Here is a 13207-nt window from a genome sequence, read left to right as displayed (position 1 = left end):
GTTGCTGTAGAGTTCTGGACAGATCCAGTGCACGAACAGAGGAATTTCGTGTTACATCATTTAATGATTAAGTTCTCCTAGGGAGCCTCCAATCCTGTAGTAGGGCAATATTAGGAGAGGTTTTTTTCGCTATCCAGTAAGCATAAAAGGAAAGATGTGCCAACTCATCAAAGAGTACAACAAGTTGTAGAGATATTTATGAACACTGGCAACAGAAGCATAGTCCTTTAGGCCTCAATTTATTTTTAGATAGAAAAGTGTTAAGCTCATTTTGGTTTGGTTTGTTGTTGTGTTTTGATTTTTTGTTTGTTTTGTTTTGTTCCCCCATCCTCATTTTAGCTTGTGGTTATACTTCCTTACCAGGTCGAGCAGATGTACATTGCTAGGTACAGCCTTACTTTTTTCTGGTCTTTCACTTAACTGTTTTGGTTTAATCTGAGGATGATTTTGTTAATAAAAATGTTTCTGTCCTGTGTAAATTCAGAGTCTTAGTCTTCAGAATTTTCTGGGAAGTCTTAACATAGCATAAAGAGTTTATTCTCTCAAGAACAGTGTTAAAACACTGAAAGAAGTACAGCTGTCTCAAAACACCTTATGGCTAAACAGTGTTAAGTGTACAGCAGGGTATTTCTGGGTCACACTCAGCTACATTCCATGTGAGATTTTTCTTATAATTCTGTAGTGGCACATATAAAATATGTTGTCATACTGTTTTTAAGTAGCTGTTAAGGAAAAACAGGTTTCTGAGGAATTGTCCTGATGGGAAACATTTATGGTGATTTGGCGACTCAGCAATAAGTCTGTTAAGTTATGTGTGTTGATAATAACTGCGTTTTGTTGGCATTTCTGGCCAATGCTATGGCAAAAATCTCCTGGTTATTTACATGCTTGTGATATCTGAACTTTTCAAAAGCGATTCTGAGAGAAAGTAAATGTGACTTCAGCAAAGAAAGTTATCTAGTGCTCCAAATATTATGAAAAGCCTCTGCTATTGTAGGAAAAGCTGTTGCAAGGAGATGGTTGATATTTTATTAGTGATTAAGAAATCACAGATAAAAGACACCAAATGCCAATACGCTTTCAAAAAGTGTAAAATCAGGGTAGTGTTTCACTGTAAAATTTTGAATGAAAACTTTTCTTTACAATTAGCAACAACTTTTTTTTTTTTTTTTTTTCCAGGAAATTTGGAGAGCGACCTCAACCGAAACGGCTCACCAGGTAAGCATGAACGAAATTGTGGTTTTAACAATTTTCTAAAGTTACCCTTTTCATTCTCAGAAGGATTTCTAAGTTAAAAAATTGTGGCTTGCTAATCCTAGAATTTTGAATATCAAAGCTTTTCAATTCTTGTATGCCATCAGCAAGCAGAAGTAAAATTTTGAATAGTAGGTGCCTTGTTTTTGATACTCAAAATGCTTTTTTAGAAATGATGTTGAATTCATGTATCTGTTATTGTAGATTATTGAGTAGGATGGCCCATCCCTGAAAGTGTTCAAGGTCAGGCTGGATTGGGCTTTGAGCAGCTTGGTCTAGTGGAAGGTGTCCCTGCCTATGGCACGGGGGTTGGAACTAGATAACCTCTAAGGTTCCTTCCAACCCAAACCATTCTATGATTCTGTGTGATTCTGCTTAGTTTTAAATCACCAGGAATGAGCTAGATGTCTTTTCTTGGGTAAAAGTATCCTGTGAGGTTATGTAAAATAACACTTTTTACTGCCAAAGTTTAGCTATTACTTTACTGCTGTCGTGCAGCAGGTAAGAACAAAATGAACACAGTGCTGTCAAGGAGTGATCTTTACCAATTTTTTGTGAACCCTAAACAGTCAGAGGTAGCACCAAGTAATACCATCAAGTCAATCCATTCTGAAAAGTGCTTAGAATGACTGTAGTACGTGATAACGTTCCTGGTCTGCCTGGGAAGCATTTATACTAGAAGCTGTTAACTAGTGACCGTTTTTTGAAACTGTTGTAACACAGTCTGTGCAGCTATTTATTATTCTGTGCCACTAACTGTGCTGATTATAAGTAGCTGCCAAGTTTAATATCCACTGTTTTCTTGAACTACAAAGGATGTGCAGTTTATTTGTAGCTTTGTGTGGTAACAGTGCTGTATAAAGACATGGAAACCCATTGTCACTCTGGCCTACTTCTGTTTTGAATGAAATTATGATGCCTTATATTACAGCACAGGGTTGGGGGGAGCATTTACATTTTCTGTTGGGGATGTCATCTGTCTTATTGTATTTCTGGATAAGCTTCAGTTTAGCTTGTGTCACTGTTAAACTTCATTTAAATGCAAAATTGATCTAAACTGACTTAAAAGTTATTGAAAAAGCATTGCTGTTTCCTGTTGGCCTACCTATTTTCAGGGATATTTCCCAAGTCTTGGAAATGGAAGAGGTGCCTGAGGACTGGAGGAAAGCAAATGTTACTCCAGTCTTCAAAAAGGGCAAGGAGGAGGACCCGGGTAACTATAGGCTGGTCAGCCTCACCTCCATCCCTGGGAAACTGATGGAATGACTTATCCTTGGTGCCATCTCAAGGCATATTAGGGATAAGAGGGTCATTAGGGGCAGTCAACATGGCTTCACCAAGGGAAAGTCATGCTTGACCAACCTCATTGACTTTTATGAGGACATAAAAGATGGATGGATGATGGCAGAGCGGTGGAAGTGGTCTACCTTGACTTGAGTAAGGCATTTGACACAGTCTCCCACAGCATCCTTACAGCTAAATTGAGGGAGTGCGGTCTGGATGGTTGGGTAGTGAGGTGGACTGCGAACTGGCTGAAGGAAAGAAGCCAGAGAGTCGTGGTCAATGGAGTGGAGTCTAGTTGGAGGCCTGTATCTAGTGGAGTGCCTCAGGGGTCAGTACTGGGGCGGGTATTATTCAATATATTCATCAACGATTTGGACGAGGGAATAGAGTGCACTATCAGCAAGTTTGCTGATGACACCAAGCTGGGAGGAGTGGCTGATATGCCAGAAGGCTGTACCGCCATCCAGTGAGACCTGGACAGGCTGGCGAGTTGGGCAGGGAAAAAATTAATGAAATATAACAAGGGAAAGTGTAGAGTCCTGCATCTGGGCAGGAACAACCCCAGGTTTCAGTATAAGTGGGGGAATGACCTGTTAGATAGCAGTGTAGGGGAAAGGGACCTGGGGGTCCTGGTGGACAGCAGGATGACCATGAGCCAGCACTGTGTCCTTGTGGCCAGGAAGGCCAATGGCATCCTGGGGTGTATTAGAAGGGGTGTGGTTAGTAGATCGAGAGAGGTTCTCCTTCCCCTCTACTCTGCCCTGGTGAGACCACATCTGGAATATTGTGTCCAGTTCTGGGCCCCTCAGTTCCAGAAGGACAGGAAACTGCTGGAGAGAGTCCAGCACAGAGCCACAAAGATGATGGAGTGGAGCATCTCCCTTATGAGGAAAGGCTGAGGCAGCTGGGTCTCTTTAGCGTGGAGAAGAGGAGACTGAGGGGTGACCTCATTAATGTTTATAAATATGTAAAGGGTGAGTGTCATGAGGATGGAGCCAGGCTCTTCTTAGTGACAACCAATGATAGGACAAGGGGTAATGGGTACAAACTGGAACACAGGAGTTTCCACTTAAATTTGAGAAGAAACTTCTTCATGGTGAGGGTGAAAGAACACTGGAACAGGCTGCCCAGGGAGGTTGTGGAGTCTCCTACTCTGGAGGCATTCAAAACTTGCTGGGATGCCTTCCTGTATAACCTCATCTAGGTGTTCCTGCTCCGGCAGGGGGTTTGGACTAGATGATTTTTTGAGGTCCCTTCCAATCCCTGACATTCTGTGATTCTGTGATAATAAGTTTTAAGTGATTGAACTATTTCGGATCTTGAGCAGTAACACTGATTAGTATCACCCTGAAGTTACTAATAGAATTTATCTTCTATGACTTAAAAAGAACTAAGTTTTCCTGGAATTGTAGTCACTCTAAATTTAATGTGCAGAATTTTAGCTACTAGATGTGCCAGGTACTCTTGCCTGTGAGTAGAGGGTAGGTGTCTGGGAAGCTGCTGGCTGTCCTCGAAAGCAGCAGCTTGTAAACCTTTTTTATACTGATAGAGGCTCGAAATAACTAACCTCACCTTTTTCCTCTGAAGAGAAAAATGCTGAAATAGAAAAACCGTCACACAAATTTCTAAGAGTATGATTTGTGTATGTAATGCTTAAAAAAATGTGTCTGTAAACTCTTAAAGGCATTTAGTTCAATTATTGGAAAATTATTCTGCTTTTTGTGTAAAGACAGTCCTGTTTGTCTAATAATCTGTTCATTGTCATGCAAGCTCCAGTGCAACAACACTGATATGTTCATACTGTGCTAGTTGTTTTTAGATGTAAACTATAATAGTACTACCATTGTGGAGAGTTTTAAGATTTAATAATGAAAAATGTAATGTAAGAGTCATAATGGTTATGTGTGTTCTTTGTCCATGGCAGGGGCTGGAGGAGAACAGTCCTGGTTCTCCTAGAAGCTTGGATTGTACAAGTCCACTGTAGCAACAGACCAGTAAAAAAAGGCAGATTTCCTCCTCACACAATGCTAAATGAACATTAGACAGCACCTAGAATTTTTGTGTGTGGATTGCTGGTTTTGAGTGGTTCTGAGTAAAGAGTTTTTAGTGTGGCAGATGTTCTTAATTTAGTATGACAGTACTCTTAATACAATATTACAAATTGTGAGATTATGAAGTTTTTAAACCACTTACATTTCATTATGATATATATCAGCTGCATTTATCATAATTTCACAACAAGTTATGTTTTGTGGTTTTAAAATATATTCTTGAACAATGGTTGTAAATAGAGTAAGTATTTGTGCTTTGAGACAGTTCTTCCATCTGTGCTTTCGTGGATAAACATCAATTTTACCGATGTCAAATGTAAATAGATCAAATTAGTCCAAATTTAAAACAGTAATTCAAGTCTTTTCTCTGTTTTTATATCATCCTGTTTACATAGAAAATGTAGTGTACTGACCACTGTCTTACACAGGCATGACAAATACAAGAATTTACAAAACATCAGTAGGAAAGTGGGATTGATGTTGTTTTTCAACACCACTCGCCCATAATCTACTTGCTTTCCTTCGTGAAACTATGTGGTGTTTCTTTTGGAAAAGGTCTCGTCAACATAATAGTGCTTTTTATCTTGCATCTTCTTTCACTGGAGATGTTTGATTTTCTATATCTCTCCAAAGGGAATTCAAGAGTTGGTTTCAGTACAGGGAAAAAACACACACGCACAAAACAAAACCAAAGAAAACACAACAAACAACAAAAAAATCCCTCTTCTGTAGTGTTTCACCTCTTTGTATAACTTCCTGTTAAATGTATAATTTGTTTCTCTGGTTGATGGCTTTGAAGATTAGTGCATTGGTGGGCATTCAACCTGCAAACGCTCCTCCAGGGACTTAAAATTGTTCCTGTCAGCGCTCCGACTCAGCTAAACCCCAGGGTGTTGAATTTGGCATGCTGCTTAATGAACAGTTAGGTTATTATACAGAAGAATGATAGGGTATATTGTTCTCTTACTTCTCTCAAGGAATTGCTGTTGGTGTGTTTGAGGTAATGATAGCTTTTATATGACGTCTGTCATTACAGTGATGATGAACGATAGAAAATCTAATTTATTTATTTTTTTTTTTTACCTGATTATATGCAGGAAGTAGAAGCTTTCTCTAGAAAACGAGATGAAATGATAAGATGAAGAACTCAACTTTTTAGTATCTTCACAAACAAATTTAAACTTTTATATAAACATTGCATTGATTTACTTAATAGCTTTAACAAAACTTCAGAACAATTTATCATTATCATGAAAGACTAAATTGGTTAAGGAGATTATTGAATTAGTAAAGCTTGTTCTAATCAAATATTTATGGCATGGTACTTTATAAAAATGGGCTTTGAACATTCTGTAGTGATTGGCATTGATACAATTTCACATCAAAAATATCTATTTTCTGGAAAATGTAGTAATTGCAGATGACTACAGTCCTCTAGTGCTAGCTTCATGCAAGGTAGTTGCTTCTTTTTGCTGTGTAATTTTATTAAAAAACAAAGCAAACTCATCTTGACCGTATTAACAGTTGCTTTTTTTTGCATTTCAGGTGTTTGGGTTTGTTTTGTCCTAATGCTGTCCCTGGATTATTATAATTACAAACAAAACTAAAACAACTTTTAAAATTTGCCTTCTAATTTTTAGGGAAGCAATGCGAAATTACTTAAAGGAACGAGGGGATCAAACAGTTCTAATACTCCATGCAAAAGTTGCGCAGAAATCATATGGAAATGAAAAAAGGTAGGTGTCTATTTCTTCTTGGCTTCCCTCTACAGCTCCCAGCTAAGGAAACTGTAATGTATAGTCAGCTCCATAGTGCATTCCAGAATTCCTCAGATTGTACTAGAAACTGTAGAAACGTAAAACAAAATGTGTCCTCAAAAATAATTTCATTATGTCACAGATGCTGCAAACCTGTGGCATTCAGTGTAGTGATTCCTGTTCCTACCAACAGGTTTTTTCATCTGTGGGTGAAGCTTTTCTTCCATTGAACTAAAATGGCTCTAATTTTAAACCTTCCATTTTAAATCTGGAGTAAACAAATGTGGCGATAAGAGATGATGCACACCAGGACGCAGACAAAGATGCGCACTCAGGCAGAGATCTTGTTCAGGAAGGAGTGCAGAGCCGGGCAGAGCAGAGCGCTGAGCCAGGCTGAGGCCCTTTCCATTAGCCATTGCCAATTTATAGGATTTACAGATATTGGCCTGGACTAAGAGGTTACACAAGATGTTTTATCAATAATTGTTATTAAAAACACACCACACTCATGTCTGTTTCAGTTATGTTCCCACTCATTCACAGATCAGGCCCAATGACATTCATGCATAACATGTACTTGGGCGTGGTTATCTGGCCTCAGATACCATTCTCACAAGTCTGGGCTATCACCCTTTACAATTATGAGAAGCATACTTCAGCACAACCTGTCTAAGGCCCTTTATATTTTGACTAGTTGCTGTGATCTAATTGTGTTAGTATATTTCTCTGGCCATCCAGATGGTCATGTTAATGGTGATCTTCCTTTATCATGCAGGTGACTGGAACCGCATATCTTGCTTTCCCACATCTTTGCTTTCCCACAAACAAAGTATTAATGGTGACTATTTGTGGAGGGCTCTTTTCCTGAGTAATTTCAAATTAATATGAGAAGGAAATTGCTGGCCTCAATAAGATGCTTTTCTGAATCAGATCTCTAACAGCTTTAAAAAGGATGACAGGTTGATCATAACCATATTCAGAACAAACATCATTTTAATTTGTATTGCATTTTTACAATAGAATAGGTAGTTTACCAAGGGACAGAATCTACAGGAAGATGTGAGGATGAATGCTTTTTAGGCAAAGGTGAATTTCCTGCAGTCTCCTGTATGCAATGTTTTAGTTACATGACTAAGAGAAGAAAATAGGATGGTCCTTCACATGCAGATTTCTAGGTCTCTCATGACTGAAGAGAATTTTCTTTAAGTGTGAATTATACTTTTCTAGCTTAAATTTCACTAAAATAAATAGTACAGTATTTGCTTAGTTTTCAGATGCTTTGTATTATTATTTGTTCACCATAAAAGACCACACATTCAGCACTTTGTTTTGAACTTTTAACCTTCCTTTTGCCACTGTGTAGGTCTTATTACATTGTTATGTGTATTACAGTTTTCTGAGATTTGAGATTTGAACATATTTATGTACAAAAGCATTAGAAAACAGGAATACTAGAATTAAGCTTGCAAAGTTCTCACACTTCGTGATGTCCGAATCATGGAGATGCAAACTATATTTTCAACTGTTCGTCAGTATTCTGTGCCTGAGTACTTGTCTTTCAACGTGTGTTGTCTTTTCTGTATAGCCGGTGTCTCAAATCCTTTCTTTCGGGCAGTGTCCAGGCTCTGCAGCTCCACAGAATTGTTTACTTGAAGTGGGTTTTAGATCTTTCTGAAATTATTCATGAGAATCAAATGGGAAGGCAGTGAAAGACGAAGGGCACAGAAGCAGACAAGTATGCTGTGTGTTACCTGCTACATAGCTCTACAGCCCTCCTGCTCGCGTCTACACCTAAATGCAAAAGGGTTGCAATGCAAGGCCTTACTAGCAGTAAACTGTAACTTTAACTCCTTGCAGCAAACTACACAGCCAAATATAGGGACCTCTTATTGTTATCTTCTCAGATTATATTGTCATTCAGGAGTTTCATAGTTAACTCATTACTGCAAGTGAGTTAAGCATATTATTCCCCCCAAATGAGGGGTGTGCCTGCAGGTAAGTGTCTTTGTAAAGTGTAGGAAAGTGTCTTTCTAAACAGCGTATCGGTAACTTCAGTCAGTTTGTTCTCCTGGGGCCAGAGCAATCCATGAGGGCAGGAACATTTTGCAAAGCTGTACTGTGTATCATTATTTTGTAAAAAAAAAAAAAAAAAAACAACAAACATCAAAAGAAGGGAGGAAAAAAAGTACATAATTTTGATTTTTAAAAGTTCTGTTATCGTTTGAAAAACTTACATGTGTCTTCTGAAGAATGCACGGCAAAGCTTCAAATTGTTCATAGAACAGTTTGGGTTGGAAGGGACCTTCAAAGCTCATCTAGTCTAGCCCCCCTGCACTGAGCAGGGACATCTGCAACTAGATTAGGTTGCTCAGAGCCCCATCCAGCCTGGCCTTGAGTGTTTCCAGGGAGCTGTTGTTTGCTAACAGTTTTTGAAAGCTCCTGTGTTCATTTCCTACCATTGCCATACATTTCTGTAGGCTTGAATATGTGTGTATACTTCACTTGATGCTGTGAAAGTCACTGTGCCACATACATCACCTGAGTACTGGTAATGTTTGGTTAACTACTCATTGGTTTCTCATTTATTGAAATTATTGCTAGCTGCACTTAGGTGTTCTTTTACCACTTCTGATTTCGTGAGGTACAGCTCAGTTGCCTGTTTCAGTACAGCTGCATTTGTTCATGAAGGGTATCTCAGGTTCACCTCTTTAAAAACGGAAGCATGTCATATGAGTGTAGAGAATTTCAGAGCTTCTCAGAAGACTACTAGGAATGACAATAGTTGGATTTTTGTTATTAAATAGTAGTGGTGAAATGATTGCCGTTCTGGTATGAGTATGAAATGCAGATTCGGCATACATACTAAGATGCCCTTTTTCACTTTAAGTATTTTAGGTTTTCTTACATTTTGATGCACCATTTGGGCTGTCTCTGGTACTATTCTGCTGGTTCCCAGACTGTTAGCATCAGCAATGACATTGTGTTGTTATCAGTGTAAAGGAAAAAGCCAGTTATTAAGTCCTTGGATCCATGCGTGCCCTCAGGTACTCAGTGAAACTGAATGATGAATTGGCTTTTTTTTTTGAGTTTTGTTTAATTTCTTCTGTTCTATTCCTGACAGAACATGCCTCTTGGTTGATTGCAAAATCAGTAAAGCTTTGAGATTGCTTTATGCAACTGGTTGATCAAGTTTTTACCACTTTTACATTAAATATCATTTCTGAAGTGAGCTGTTTGGCATACACCTGCTTTATAGACAGAAACCTGCTTCATACCTGTTTTTATGGAGAAATTTCATGTTTTCCATGGGACTTCATTATGGCATGGATATAATATGGTTAGTTTTTGATCCATAAAGAGTAAGTTAAATTGCACTATCTTTGTAACTAAGAATTCAAGTTACAAAAGGAATTAGTTCTTACTAAAAAAGCCCTAAACAAACTTCCACCTTTCGTTCCAGTCTTTAAACATTGTTTGTTGTAAGTTCATGGAAAATACTTATCATTAATAAACTTTGCATGGCATAATTAAAAGCACAATAACTACCTTTCAGTGTTTTGATGAGGCTTAGTAGATGGCGAAATACTCTGTTGAAAACTCACTGTAGACGGTGCAGGTGTCACGTAGTGTGGCCTGGTTTAAATAGGCCTCACAGAAACACAATTCCAGGTTGTTGCCACATGGATGGGGACTTTCTGGGTTAATGTGAGCTTGTTCTTGATACTTGTCCCTAAATAACAGTAAGGAAAGGAGGCTTCTTTCTTTTTTGAGTGGACTTTTCTTCCTAGTCCAGCTCTTCCCGAAGTTAAAGTTGTGTAGTTTAACAAAGAAACCAGGAGGTAAGAAGCTGGGTGGGCTTCAGTTAAATTTGAGACTTTTTGTCTCGTGTTGCCTGTTAGATGGCTGTCACCTTTCAAAGGCATTCAACTGATAGCAACTCATGTCATGTTTAGTCCTGATGAGTGTGGGTGTTTGGCTTGTGCTGCTTGTATTTTTTCCATATTTACCATTCACTGAGAATTCTGTCTTCAGAACCTGAACAGTGTGAACATTCAACAGTTTAGAGGACTGAAGTGTTTTTGATTCCAGGGCATAGTTTATCAAAGACTATGAGCCAGATTGGTATTTGTGGATTACATGCTGTTCTGAGTTTAAACATTATCACTACTGATTAGCCTAAGAATGTTCTAGCTGCTGCTTGTTTTGTGGCTGTTAGTGAAGGAGCTCCTCTGATTTCTGCTCAAATATTGCCATTTACCGAACAAAGTGTCCCTGCCCTCTGGTTGATGCTCTTGTTACTAAGAGCATGACCTTTTCCAAGGCTTACCGCATGGCTACACTACTTCATCCTTAGCACTCCAGCACTTAATGTTTTTTCATTTGTTTGTTGTTCTATTGAATTCTTTAGTGGATGCTGTTAGTTCTTTCAGCTCCTAAGAAGGAAAGAAGATTGCGCAGTAGTTTCATGCTCAAAACAATTCTGGTAATCGACAAACATATCTTGTACCTTGACCGACTCAGAATTGACCAACAGGTACAAAAGAAAAATTCCCTGCTAATGTTGCCTTGAACATAAAGCAAGGCAGTTGGTAGACACCTCTAAATCCTCATGAGTGCAAAGACTTCTGTAAGAGGAACACAGGGATGACCTGGATGATTTGACAAAGGAAAACTTTGTGAACAGAAGTCTGTGGTTTCAAAGAGCATTGAATGCATCAGAACAAGGTAGCAATGACATGAGCCAATTTTATTTTACTTTCTACTATTTGCTTCCTGGCACATTAAGTGGGGGTAACTTCTCTACTTGAAGTACTATGTTCTCTCTGTATTGATTGGCCTGGATTGACTGAAGGAATATTGTTCTCTCCTTTGGTGATTGAATTAAAACAATGTTCCAGGTTGTGCCAAAGACACAACCTATTTGACTTTGTTGTTGTAGTCAAGACTCAGGAACCACTAGAAATTATCTTCCCTTCAAGTAATTTGGATTAAAGTGGAGCATCCTTAGACAATTCTCAGCTTGTTTTTCTTGCCACGAAAAAATGCTCAGTTTTCTAGTTGGTCTGATGGAACAGATGAACAGCAGCTTTCCTCCGCTGTACTGAGCTACTGAGCCTGGAGTCTAACATGATGTTGGCAGTACTATGGTCTTTCCTCACTTGAGTGACCCATGAAGTTATAGTGAAAGAAGGCACTATGGGGATGCCCTTCACTTTTTGGAGATTGATTCTCTGATCTTTCCTGGCTAATACCAGTCCCAATGTCAGTGTCATTTAAAATGCTCATCGTTTTAATTACACTTATCACAAATTCTCAGAAGATGCATAGGAGGAGCGTCACAGAGAGCCTCTTCTGAGAAAACAGGAGTCCACACCAAAATGTTGTAGGGATATGTTAAATACATGAAGTATTTGCAGAGACCTTGTATCCCAAAATGTTACTTGGCTCAGTCACTGTGCTTTATATCAGCAAGTAGGAAGCACTGAATCTGTATCTCATCATGCTGCTTTAACAAGCGTGGAATAAGTTTTGTCCAGGAAAGACGTTCCCAGTTGTTTTACTTCCAGTAATGAAAGAGCTCAGAGAGTTGATCCCTACAGATCTCATGTGGTTTTTAGATCAAGCTTTTAGGTGTTTACCTCACGGAAAAATGTCCTGTGTTGTTTTACTGCTCATTCAGCAAGGAATTGTCAGTCTGCTCATGACATAAAGAAGAGGTATTAAGAGAATATGGTATAAATCCAGTGAGGAAATTACATGCTACATGATTTTCCACCACTACATCTTACACTGAGAATTCTGAACAAGCTCAGAAGAACCAGTCAGCTACTTTTCCTTCAACATAATTTTCTTTTTACTATAGGTCAGACGAATACTTCAGAGGAATTTTTGCCTCCTACTCAGTCTTACTTTAGTTTTGTGGTTAACAAAAAAGAGAGGTAGGCCATGTAAATCAAAGGTCGAAGGAAGCATGTTTTCATTTGTTCCACCAAATATTGTCCTACCTTATTTCTCATAAGCAATACTGGAAATTACCTAAATTACTTTATTTATTCTGGGGAGGTGATTTTTTTCTTTTCCTCTTTATAGTTAAAGCCAGGCTCTCACATAAACATTTACATTGCTGTTTATGTTGGAAATGTTTTGTTGATTAGAGAACCTGTTTCCAGCAGTTGTTTTATACATTTCAAAAACATTTTCTCTAATCCTCTGTGAAAATTAGAAATATGACGATACTCATGGTTTACTCACACTATATTGGATAGAATATGTATAGTTAAGGTATTCTATACATGAGTTCTTGGGATTGTAAATATGAAGTAAAAAGCCCCTGGACTGTACCTGTCTGTATCTGAAGGGTGAATAAGAAGAGGTTTTTCTTTGTATTCTGATTTAAAAAGAGTGCTTTAATTGTTGTGGCTTGTGTTCATCAATGAGTTAAAACTTGTTTTTTAAAGGTCTTTATTGCCATCTAGTGGCCATAGTTATTCTAAGGAATGTTCATTTGGAATAAAGCTGGAATGAAACAGCATATGAGAAAAGTTTGGGATTTTTTTTCTTGTGTTCTAACCAGTAAGATAAATAGAAAAGAGTACATGAGGAAGAAAGCTAATGTGCGATGGTTGCTTTGTGGTGTTATACCTACTTGGAATACAAGGAGTTTGGTTTCTTTTTTCGCAAAGCATTGCTTCATTAATATAGGTTGATATTAGTTTTTAGTCTTGGTATAATTTCTTTACTGGAAATACCTTGTAATTGTTGAAAAGAAGATTAGTGGGATGCATCCATGAACACTGAAGGGATCATATATTGTCATTCAAGTTGGAGAGACCAGAAGCTGACTAGAAGTGCGATGTGCTG

At 38.3% G+C, this 13207-nt stretch overlaps 1 protein-coding gene across 2 annotated transcripts in view; it reads left to right on the top strand.

Moving 5' to 3' along the window:
- RBPJ (recombination signal binding protein for immunoglobulin kappa J region) overlaps window positions 1-13207 on the top strand; it is a 66598-nt gene that overhangs the window by 31303 nt on the left and 22088 nt on the right. For both annotated transcript variants that reach the window (XM_080344295.1, XM_080344294.1), the window contains exons 2-3: window positions 1180-1218; window positions 6230-6325. In XM_080344295.1, the coding sequence (XP_080200421.1) occupies window positions 1180-1218; window positions 6230-6325 (135 nt within the window). The remainder of the gene's footprint in view (window positions 1-1179; window positions 1219-6229; window positions 6326-13207) is intronic.

Source organism: Nesoenas mayeri (genome assembly GCF_963082525.1).
Source record: "Nesoenas mayeri genome assembly, chromosome: 4".
Classification (NCBI taxonomy): domain Eukaryota; kingdom Metazoa; phylum Chordata; class Aves; order Columbiformes; family Columbidae; genus Nesoenas; species Nesoenas mayeri.
The sequence above is the reverse complement of the archived record's forward strand: the minus strand, read 5'-3'. Positions and strand labels throughout refer to the sequence as shown.